Source organism: Heptranchias perlo, chromosome 5, assembly GCF_035084215.1.
Source record: "Heptranchias perlo isolate sHepPer1 chromosome 5, sHepPer1.hap1, whole genome shotgun sequence".
Taxonomy (NCBI): domain Eukaryota; kingdom Metazoa; phylum Chordata; class Chondrichthyes; order Hexanchiformes; family Hexanchidae; genus Heptranchias; species Heptranchias perlo.
The window spans coordinates 91,685,649-91,697,840 of record NC_090329.1 but is presented as its reverse complement, the minus strand read 5'-3'; the positions used below and the strand labels follow the sequence as shown (position 1 = coordinate 91,697,840).

The 12,192-nt window shown below is 43.3% G+C and overlaps 1 protein-coding gene across 1 annotated transcript in view; it reads left to right on the top strand.

Moving 5' to 3' along the window:
- LOC137321923 (fibrocystin-like) overlaps positions 1-12,192 on the top strand; it is a 440,431-nt gene that overhangs the window by 308,329 nt on the left and 119,910 nt on the right. Inside the window, exons 52-55 of the mRNA XM_067984789.1 lie at positions 2,651-2,788; positions 5,844-5,957; positions 7,135-7,222; positions 10,837-10,991. Coding sequence (XP_067840890.1) covers positions 2,651-2,788; positions 5,844-5,957; positions 7,135-7,222; positions 10,837-10,991 — 495 coding nt within the window. The remainder of the gene's footprint in view (positions 1-2,650; positions 2,789-5,843; positions 5,958-7,134; positions 7,223-10,836; positions 10,992-12,192) is intronic.

Below are 12,192 nucleotides of genomic sequence, written 5' to 3'. Positions count from 1 at the left end.
CAAGTTTCGAAAACCAGCACTAAATGAAACTTTCACTATTGATGAAATGTGTCCATTATCATTTGGACCACTAGGTGGGAGTGTCTTGTCTTGTGAAAACTTGCACATGAAACCTGTTAATATATATTAAGTGATGAACAAACAAACTTAGATACTCTATTCATTTTAACATTCCTCCTGCAAAAAATAAACTTGAATTGAACGGGCTGTTTCACCCACTTAAAGTTTTTAGGTTCTTTCACAATAAAAATAGGTATTGATAATTGCCACTGCATTGTTGCCCTCTTCAGATTTTTTTCTTCTTTCTACCAGTTTTCCCCCCCTCTTCATTACTGAGAAGGTTGATTTCTTGCTGGGGTATGGCTTAACTCCAGTTGGAAGGCTGGTCTCTCTCTTAAGTGGTCATGATTCATGTGTGAGCCACAGCAGTGAGTATAGTTAGGTTATTTAACTTCGAGGGGGAATAACAGCCAAACTTGATTATGTCCTCACACTCTGCATCCAGCAGGGATTACTGATCAGGAGTGGGTATCCTGGTGCATTTTCCCCTCCTTAAACTAGGCTGCTTAATCTGATTGTAACATACCTATGTTTAGATTAGATAGCAATACTGACAAGGGATTGAACTTACGATCTTGCTGGTTTTTATGGCTCAGGTTATTCACTGCTTCAACCAGTTGAGCCATTCCCCTGACCACACTTTTTTAGATTTAAGGACATTCAGTATTCTTTTAAACTGGCATGGAGGTGATTTTCCACCTGGATTCTCCCACTCGTCTGCCGTAACTTTGGTAGAAGATCGGTGGAAACTCCAGAAGAATAGCGTAAATGCCATTTATGCAGTTTTCCCATTGTTTCCGTGACTCTTCCGGCGAAGTTACGCCGGACGAGCGGGAGAACCCCCATGGAAACATATCTCTGTGTGTGAAGTTCCACAAATACACTGGTGCAGTTTTTAAGGTTTGATTCCAGTTTTCTGAAGGCTCCAGCTCATGTTGCGGTACGGCCCCATAGGAAGCATCAGCTTCCAGTATCTTGTCCAAATCACCATTCGTCTTATATCAGCCGACACAGTGGGGGTCACGCAGGCGATTTAAGTGTGAGAATATAGCCACGTCCAATCCTGTCCTTACCTAACATATGAGCACTTCCAGTAGGGCTTACTGGACGATGGAAGAAGAGCTGGATAATAATCAGGAATGGAAATCCTGGCTGATTTCTCCATCCTCTCCCAAGCCCAGGAGTGTTGAGATCAGTTGTAGTGCCCCAACTGTAGCTGCTGTCGTTGAGATTGACTAACAGCACAATTCAGAGATTTGAACCTGATACCTTCATGCCTGTATGACTCAGTATTTGCTTTTATTCGTTCATTCTCGGGATGTGGGCATCGCTAGCAAGGCCAGCATTAATTGCCCATCCCTAATTGCTCTTGAGAAGGTGGTGGTGAGCCGCCTTCTTGAACCGCTGCAATCCGTGTGGTGAAGGTTCTCCCACAGTGCTGTTAGGTAGGGAGTTCCAGGATTTTGGCCCAGTGACAATGAAGGAACGGTGATATATGGACCGCAACACATTACTCAGTGAGCCGTCAGGGAACCTAATTTTACTAATCAATAATCACTTCAACTTCAGGGAAGTTTTGATATAAGTTTAGTTGGTATTAAACAGATTTGTTCCACAAATGATATATTATAAATATCATTAGCAAATCAATATACACAACCCATGTAGAAAACATTTTAACGTTGGTAGATATCTATAAATTTTGAAGATTATTTTGACACGTTGGAGTGGGAATGGGAAAAAAGTTTAATAATCATGAAATTAGCAGTGACACTTCGTGAGTGAAACATAGAACCGCACACATATAGAAATAAGTTTTCTGAAACATTTTGTGATCTATCTTTGGGTCTATTCTCAGGGTGTCAGTGATCTTACTGGCCCACGAGCATCAAGCAGTAAGTGGCTCTACAGTACGTCAGTTACCACTCAGCGTCCACTTCACTATTGAGACACTGAGAGGTCTCAATTTTACATTGTTGCTTCTGTTCTATGAAGCTAAAACGGGCACAACGATAACCAAATTAGCAGTGCAGAAGTCCACGTCTGATCTGCACGGGCATTCGGGCCACTGCTAAATTGGTTGGGGCCTTTTTTTTACAACAACAACAACTTGCATTTATAAAGTTTCTTTAACATAATAAAACGTCCCAAGGCCCTCGTTCCACGTGCTTCTACTGGTTCCACAAAGCAACTGCGGGCCTCTACCAGCCCACCATCACCGCCCTCCAGATCACCTCTCTTCTCCCCTCTTGGACTTACCTCTAGGCCTCAGCGTGGGTGAAATATGTAAGGCCTCGACAGGCCAGCTTTGTTGAGTCACCTAATTGGTGCCTGCAGCTTGCTTGATTTATTCTGTTGAGGCCCGAGGACAACTTTACTTCTGTCCTTATGCCTCTCGTTCTGGTGTGCCGTTGCTGCACTCTACTGGAATCGTGCTCGGTTTGGAGCGTGAAGGAATTTAGGCCCCTGAGACTCTAAATCATGGCACAATAAGGGTTCCAGTGCCCCAAGAGTGACATTTAATTAGACCATTTGATTACTAAGTTTGTTTTCTGCTTTCACTTAACAGTAACTATTTTCACTTCCTCAGGCAGAACAATCCTGGTGGATGTGGACCTCCCACCTCTCAGAGGTCTCTATATCCTGGGAAAACTGGAATTCCCTATCAATAGGAGCAATGCCCTCTACGTTCATTGTATTGTACTGCTGGGAGGTGAGCTAATTATCGGTAAGTAGGAAAAGTACGAGAGGAATCACTTTGGATATGGATGGATCATAAAAGCAGAATGGAAGTCTATTTCAATACTAACAAATGTAACATACTATTCATCAACAGTGCAAAACCAGTAAAAGACTTTACTGATCCTTTAATTCTTCATGAAATATATAAGTTTATGGCTGGAAGTACCCCTGGATGTGATCCTACCTGAAATTTAGTGGGATAGTGGCAGAAAATGGGGCAAAATCAGTCGGTGAGGCCTTCTGCTGCCTCCCTGTCTCAAATTCTATTTCTCTCTCCCTGAACCCACTGGGATCACTGTCGGCTGCTCCTCCCCCCGCCCCCAACATATAAATGCTAGCGGGAGAGGAGCAGGGCCTGGTTTTTCTGTCCCATTTCCCCCTTGTCAGCCCATCTTCCCACCACTCCTCGAATCAACTTGATGAAAGATGACGGAAAGCTCAGGGTAGCAGTGGTAATGGTCCCAATTTCTGTAAAGGGTTGGGCAGGCCTTGCAGAGGCCTCCTCTCCCTACATTTCAGCCCGCATGTATCAACCTTTGTAAGCCTTGGTCTCGGCCCCTCTGTCCCTTTAACGTCTCTCGCCACCTCTTTGGGTCTTTCAGCGGAGCTTCAATTCTTCTTGTTGGTTGTGGCAGTTTTCCTTTTGGTGGTAAGATTCATGCCGTGACCTCATAATCCAGGAAAATGAATTGCGCTCATGGTGGAGGGGCAGCCAGAAGTCACACGTGCTGCTATTCCAAACCAAAGAGGGAAATACAGCACTATATGTCTGATTTTTTTTTTATTCGTTCATGGGATGCTGGCGAGGCCGGCATTTATTGCCCATCCCTAATTGCCCTTGAGAAGGTGGTGGTGAGTTGCCTTCTTGAACCGCTGCAGTCCGTGTGGTGATGGTTCTCCCACAGTGCTGTTAGGAAGGGAGTTCCAGGATTTTGACCCAGCAACGATGAAGGAACGGCGATATATTTCCAAGTCGGGATGGTGTGTGACTTGGAGGGGAACGTGCAGGTGGTGTTGTTCCCATGTACCTGCTGCTCTTGTCCTTCTAGGTGGTAGAGGTCGCAGGTCTGGGAGGTGCTGTCGAAGAAGCCTTGGCGAGTTGCTGCAGTGCATCCTGTGGATGGTACACACTGCAGCCACAGTGCGCCGGTGGTGAAGGGAGTGAATGTTTAGGGTGGTGGATGTGGTGCCAATCAAGTGGGCTGCTTTGTCCTGGATGGTGTCGAACTTCTTGAGTGTTGTTGAAGCTGCATTCATCCAGGCAAGTGGAGAGTATTCCATCACACTCCTGACTTGTGCCTTGTAGATGTGGAAAGGCTTTGGGGAGTCAGTGGGTGAGTCACTCGCCACAGAATACCCAGCCTCTGACCTGCTTTTGTGGCCACAGTATTTATATGGCTGGTCCAGTTAAGTTTCTGGTCAATGGTGACCCCCAGGATGTTGATGGTGGGGGATTCGGCGATGGTAATGCCGTTGAATGTCAAGGGGAGGTGGTTAGACTCTCTCATGTTGGAGATGGTCATTGCCTGGCACTTGTCTGGCGCGAATGTTTTTTTATTCGTTCATGGGATGTGGGTGTCGCTGGCAAGGCCAGCATTTATTGCCCATCCCTAATTGCCCTTGAGAGGGTGGTGGTGAGCTGCTTTCTTGAACCGCTGCAGTCTGTGTAGTGACGGTTCTCCCACAGTGCTGTTAGTTAGGGAGCTCCAGGATTTTGACCCAGTGACGATGAAGGAACGGCGATATAGTTCCAAGTCGGGATGGTGTGTGATTTGGAGGGCTACGTGCAGGTGGTGTTGTTCCCATGTGCCTGCTGCCCTTGTCCTTCTATGTGGTAGAGGTTGTGGGTTTGGGAGGTGCTTTCGAAGAAGCCTTGGCGAGTTGCTGCAGTGCATCCTGTGGATGGTACACACTGCAGCCACTGTGCACTGGTGGTGAAGGGAGTGAATGTTTAGGGCGGTGGTTGGGGTGCCAATCAAGCGGGCTGCTTTGTCCTGATATGTCTGATGTTGCCCATGACACGATGTTATGCTCTTTGAAAGAAATAAAACGTTCAACCAAAACAGCTAATGTATGTGACCGGATGTTGTGAACAGTTAGCACACTGCCCTTTCACCTTAGGAACCTTAGTTTGAATCTAACCCAGACTTTAAAGCCTCCTCTGTCTACTAGCTGTAAGCACCTGACGTGAAATGAGTTTCGATAGTCTTAAATCTGTTCCAGTTGGGTGGGCCCAAAATTGCATTCAATCCCAGTGAGTGGAGATCAGTGTTCTGGCTTTGAATTCTAGGTTGACATCCAGCTGGATACTTGCGCCCAGTGGATGTGAGTGCCCCCTCCCCCATTGTATGAGTTTTAGGAGCCCATAAATCCCTCCCGCCATATAGGACTAACCACCCCGTTGGTTGGTATAAAGATGGTTACGGCCATGGAAGGAGCGTTCACGTCGTGGCCTGTCAGACTGTTAATCAGCCTGAGAATCCTTTCACTTCTTCACACTTCCAAGGGAAGAGCGTGAAGATACAAAGACATCAACAAGAACAATCCTCAGCGCACTGCTTCTGTTTTACATGGGATTTGTGCTGGAAATCCTCCAATGGAAATGCAAATCAGCTGGCCACGAAATTCTGGCAGATTCAACTCTGTAAAGCATCAGCGGGTGCATCTCCTGAAACATGGGTACAAACCTGGAGCAACTCACCATGTGGAATTTCAGAGCCAATCTCTGTGCCCTGTAACTGCCGTTGCAAAAATGTTGGCACAAATGATGGATTCACAGGTTTATAGGATAAAAAGGAAACTTACAGCCCTTGCTTTTATATTTCTAAAATACTTTGTTTGACTGGTGCTGTCAAACTATAGGAAATGAAGTTGCCTGTTGCCGTTTGCCTTTAGAATGAATGGCTACATCAAAAAGTTGCAATCCTATTCCAATGAGCAAAATTTGAACTTAAAATAGTATCAAAATAGTCTCTCAGTAGTTAACTTTATTCATTTCTTGACAGCTTTGTTTTATTTTGAAAATGTTTTTTAACGAACAGGGAACTCCGAGAATGCACTGCAAAGTAATGAGACGATGCAGATTAAACTCAAGACCTCTGAAGCTGTTGGCTGTAATCGCCTGAATGGAATTGATGTAGAAGCTGGAACTATAGGTACTTTGTACTTATTGTAAAAAGTCTGCAGTGATTCATAATTAGATGCCTTCTGAAGAATGTGGACTGACATACCACATTTTTGTCTCAACATTTAGCTTTGATTTGATTCTTGTTGAAACACAACGAAAGAAGATCTCCTCTATCAAGTTGGGAGATGGGTCCACATTGCAAATTGTTTCCAATCAATGATTGATCATCTCAATTTGAAAAATGGGAATTAACATGTAATTAATGCTGGCACACCAGAAATTCTGTTCTGAAATGGGAAAGGGGGAATCTTGAATTTAAAAAATGCATTATGCTTTTGATATCTTGACTGGGAATTTTTTTAAGAAAAGAAATTGAAATAAATGGCTGAATGCCCCTCATCTTTACTCACTCGAAAAGAATAATTCATTGACCATAATGTTTTTCCTACTTTGTGACTGTGTCGTGTTGGTATTGTGCTGTCATATGTGCTGCATCATCTTCATCTACAGTGAATCAGATCAATTTTTGTTTTCCGCTCTTTTTGAATCAGTGTCTGTTTATACCCACAGTATTAACAGGAAATATATTAGTGACCCATTGAATATGATATTTATCTTATCAGAAAATGGGGTAAAATCAAGTGGTGAGGCCTGCTGCTGCCTTACTGCCTCGAGCTCCATTTCTCTTTCCCCGAACCCGCTAGAATCACTGCCGACTGCCCCTTCGCCGCCCCGTCGTATGCTAGAGCCTATACACAACAGAAAAAAAATATCAAAGTATGACGCTTTGTGTTTGGTTGGAAGAATGAGTGACAGTAAAAATTGCCAGGGATGGTCAAAAGAAATTAGCAGGAGGGGGGCATATTTTCAGGCTGCTGTATTCTGCCGTTGAAATGTGACAACATTTATATTATAATTAACATTTTGTAGAAGCAGAATGAATGAAACTCATCAAAAAGGCGGCTTCATTTATTCCAATTTTACTAAATTTGCAACATTTATCATTGCATCCATGAATCACATCAGCACACTTATTTAGTTATTTTGATTATCTTTTTAACTATAGCTGAGGTAGAAGAATGTCCAAGTTATTGCAGTTAGGAGGAGATTTTTTGTCGTTGTTAAAGAGCAGTTGAGTCTCATCTTTATGTTTTGAATTTGAAAGCATTATGATACGCTCTGCACTTTTCTATTTGTTTGCCCAGGTGTTTATGGAAAATTGCAGATCAACAGTTCTTACTCCACACAGACCTGGACTCATCTTGGATTTGACATTTCACCTGGAAATGAGAGGTAGTGGGAGAGGGGTGGCAATTGGATGACGTGTTACAGCAAGACCTTATGTAAGAGAAGGCAAATCAGTATTACCTTCTTTAAAATGAGTGGGATTTCAATATAATCTCCTGTGAGTTTACCTTGCTCATCCCTTAGTGGCCCTACCCCTACCTTAATTTTCCTTTTGTTACTTATATGTGTATAGAATATTTTACTATTTCTTTTAATATTCTTTGATATTTTCATTTCGTATTTCTACTTTGCCTTCCTAAATGTCTATTTTACTTCTTTCCTAAGCTTATAATATTCCCTTTTGTCATCCTTTCCTTTATTGTTTATATACTTTGCTTATGCATTTTTCTTTAGATGTGATTTTATCCTCACCTCTTTATTTATCCGTGGCATCTCATTCTTGGCTAGTTTGTTCTTATTTTTTTGGTGGAATATATTTCTCCTGAACTTCAGTTACGTGGATAGACTGGAGAAGCTGGGGTTGTTCTCCTTAGAGCAGAGAAGGTTGGGAGGAGATTTGATAGAAGTGTTCAAAATCATGACTGGTTTAGATAAAGTAAATAAAGAAAAACTGCTCCCATTGGTGGAAGGGTCGAGAACCAGAGGGCACAGATTTAAGGTGATTGGCAAAAGAACCAAAGGCAACGTGAGGAAAAACATTTTTACGCAGCGAGTAGTTATGATCTGGAATATGCTGCCTGAAAGGATGGTGGAAGCAGATTCAATCGTGGCTTTCAAAAAGGAATTGGATAAATATTTGAAGGGAAAAAATTTGCAGGGCTACGGGGAAGGAGTGGGGGAATGGGACTAACTGGATTGTTCTTACAAAGAGCCCACACAGGCTCGACAGGCCGAATGGCCGCCTTCTGTACTGTAACAATTCTATGATTCTATGACTTTAACTCTATTGCTCTCTCCTGTAAATGTTGTCCACTGCTGTTCTACTTCCCTATAGAGGTTGCATTAATGAATATTGCAGAGGCAAAGTAAAGGGAGCTCCGCCCTGCATCTGGTCTGTGTTATATCTGATCTGTGATTGCTTGATGTGGGTATTAAGTACCCAAAATAAAAACCAGCTTAACATTGACAAGACTAAAGCCAACTTGTTCATCTCACAACAGAAACTCAGTACCTTAGATCCCAGTTCCATCCCTCTCAGGGGCCATATGGGATTGGGAGATTTCCTGAATGGTTCCATGGCGTTATATTATTAGCACTCTTCTTTTTCTGTTAGAATCCTTTCTGGGGAGCCAGCCATCCATGATCACCTTCAATGGTTGCTCGCTCAGGCTGAGCCCAAAGTGCAAAACCTGGGTGTTCTATTTGATTTTACTCTGAGTTTTAAACCTCATATTCTATTTACCAACAAAACAGCCTTTATCAACCTCTGTAACATTGGGCCAGATCTTGCTTGAAAAATAATGGTGTGTCAACCACTCATGACATTATTAATGTGCAAATTCGCCAGAAAGTTTAGGGGATTAAGAGACAGGACGTGAGTTGCGAATCTCCAGAACCTGCTGGTCGATTTACTCCGCTCTACTGTTTTTTTTTTATTCATTCACGGGATGTGGGCGTCGCTGGCGAGGCCGGCATTTATTGCCCATCCCTAATTGCCCTTGAGAAGGTGGTGGTGAGCCGCCTTCTTGAACCGCTGCAGTCCGTGTGGTGACGGTTCTCCCACAGTGCTGTTAGGAAGGGAGTTCCAGGATTTTGACCCAGCGACAATGAAGGAACGGCGATATATTTCCAAGTCGGGATGGTGTGTGACTTGGAGGGGAACGTTCAGATGGTGTTGTTCCCATGTGCCTGCTGCCCTTGTCCTTCTAGGTGGTAGAGGTCGCGGGTTTGGGAGGTGCTGTCGAAAAAGCTTCGCACAAACAGCATCTCGCCCTTAGCCTCCTCATTATTTTTAAGAACTTTCTGGATTGGTACATTAACTGCACATTAAACTTGCCACAGAAAGTTAGGGCTGGAACTTAACAGCGTAAGTACCTTTTTAACAAAGTGATAATTGTTAATGGAATGCCAATCAACCTCTCTGGCCCATAAACGGAACAGTTTAAAATGTTTAATCTCATTCCTGCATGTAGTCAATTGTTGTTAGATATTTTAAAAATGGCAAATTTTAAATTTAAATTTTTTTTCTTACTTTTTCTTTCTGTCTCTTTTTGTTCTCTCTCTTAATCCAATCGTTCTTTCCCTCACTTTATTTCTCTTTCTGTACCTGATTTGACTCTAATTCACCCTCCTGCTCTGTCGTTCCTCTGTTTCTTTTGCAATCCTTAAATCTCAATGGTTAAGGAGATACGCTGTTGGCCCTGCCGTTCACTAAGTTCCCAGATTCCCCGTTGCTCTTGTTATCAGCTCGCATTTCCAGCAAGTTACGGTGTGAAAATTTTTCAAGCTGAAAGGTGCAGAAAAAAGCCTAATTAATGGCGCGCACCACGAGATGCCCCCCTCCAGCAAGATCTGCCCCATTGTGATGGCATGTGACATGGATCTCTCCATCCATGTCACATGCCATCACCTCTTAAACCATTTTCCACACCTTCATCACCTCCAGTCTCAATCTTCCACGCTGTCCTCTCCTGTCTCCTGTGTTCCACCCTGCATAAGTTCCAACTTGTCCAAAACTCTGCTTCATCCTAATCTACATGAAGTCTGGCTCATCTTTGACCATGTCCGTATTGACCTTCATTGGCTCCCTGTATCCTAATGTATTGATTTTGAAGTGCTTGTCCTCCTTAACAAATCCCTCTATGGTGTTGCCGTTCCTTACCTTTATTAATCTCTTCTAGCCCTATAATCCAAGCTTGCATGTTCCAGTTTTCTGACTGTGGCCGACTGTGAATCTTTGCCCCCAGAGCTATCAGTCATCATGTCCCTGCATTCCGGAGCTCTCTTCCTAAACCCCACCAACTGGCAATATCTTTGACCGTGCTTCTGGCCACCTCCCCTAAACCATCTTACTCTTGCTCGGTGTCCATTCATCCCCCTTTGCTATGTTAACCTATGTTTTACTGTGTTGTTGTTGGCCTTCTAAGCCCAAGCACTAATACCATCACCTCAATGAACATAAATATTCTCCAAAAAATACATTTTAAAATCAATAATGCAAAAACAATGAGCTTAGATAACTGTTTATTTATTTCAATAATACTTTGAATTAAGTAATTAGGTTTCTGTAGCTCTCCAGTTCTGCTTTGTAAGCATCATCATTACAAATCTACTGATTATTTTTTATAGAAAGGAGGTGTGTATTTTGAAAACTGAGAAGGTCTTTCGTTACTCAAAGGGATCCATTTTATTATGCCAAAGGCTGAAAGTGCTACACAAAGAGCACAAAACATTTTTGGACTCAAATCACGAAATGTCCAGGATGACGCCCCTAACCCTCTAATTTAATTTTTTTTTAGAATGTTCTGGTGATTGTTTCGAGCTCTGACCCCACATCCAATTTTCCTTTGGTGATGACTCCAGTGTGTTTGTTTGAACAGAACTCAAAAGAAAATTGTACCTGGCATGACCTGGTTATTACTGAGATATGCTGCCACAGTAAAGGAAATCTTTGTACAATCTATGACAGTTAAGCTTTTCTTCTTTCTTTCATTGAACAGGATTGTTTTGGAGGATGATGTCAGTTGGCGTCTTGGGGACAATATTGTCATAACACCCTCTTCATATGACCCTCATGAAACAGAGTCTGTCACAATGAGAGATATCCAAGGTCAAAACATTCAACTGCGGGAGCGTCTATTACACCGACACATTGGTATGAATTCAAGTCTGAAGTATTGAGCTTAGTTTTAATGATACAGATTCTACCAGTCATTCTTTCTGTGCTCTCAGAATCCAATTTGTGAGACATTTATTCTTGTTATAGTTGTCTCCAACTGCAGCTGCTGGTGTACCACCAAGTAAAGTTTGAAGGGAAACTTCACTATCTCATCTCACTGTTTGCTATAAATGTCGCAGAAAAGGCTTTCACATTTCTTTCAACCGGTATGTTTAGCAGGTTGATGATATTAGAGTCATAGAGTTATACAGCACGGATAGAGGCCCTTCGGCCCATCGTGTCCGCGCCGGCCATCAAGCCCAGTCTACTCTAATCCCATATTCCAGCATTTGGTCCGTAGCCTTGTATGCTATGGCATTTCAAGTGCTCATCCAAATGCTTCTTGAATGTTGTGAGGGTTCCTGCCTACACAACCCTCTCAGGCAGTGAGTTCCAGACTCCAACCACCCTCTGGGTGAAAAAGTTCTTTCTCAAATCCCCTCTAAACCTCCCGCCTTTTACCTTGAATCTATGTCCCCTTGTTATAGAACCCTCAACGAAGGGAAAAGCTCCTTAGTATCCATCCTATCTATGCCCCTCATAATTTTGTACACCTCAATCATGTCCCCCCTCAGCCTCCTCTGCTCCAAGGAAAACAAACCCAATCTTCCCAGTCTCTCTTCATAGCTGAAGCGCTCCAGCCCTGGTAACATCCTGGTGAATCTCCTCTGCACCCTCTCCAAAGCGATCACATCCTTCCTGTAGTGCGGCGACCAGAACTGCACACAGTACTCCAGCTGTGGCCTAACCAGTGTTTTATACAGCTCCATCATAACCTCCTTGCTCTTATATTCTATGCCTCGGCTAATAAAGGCAAGTATCCCATATGCCTTCTTTACCACCTTATCTACCTGTTCCGCCGCCTTCAGGGATCTGTGAACTTGCACACCAAGATCCCTCTGACCCTCTGTCTTGCCTAGGGTCTTCCCATTCATTGTGTATTCCCTTGCCTTGTTAGTCCCTCCAAAATGCATCACCTCGCACTTTTCCGGGTTAAATTCCATTTGCCACTGTTCCGCCCATCTGACCAACCCATCTATATCGTCCTGCAGACTGAGGCTATCCTCCTCGCTATTTACCACACTACCAATTTTTGTATCATCAGCGAACTTACTGATCATACCTTTTACATTCATAT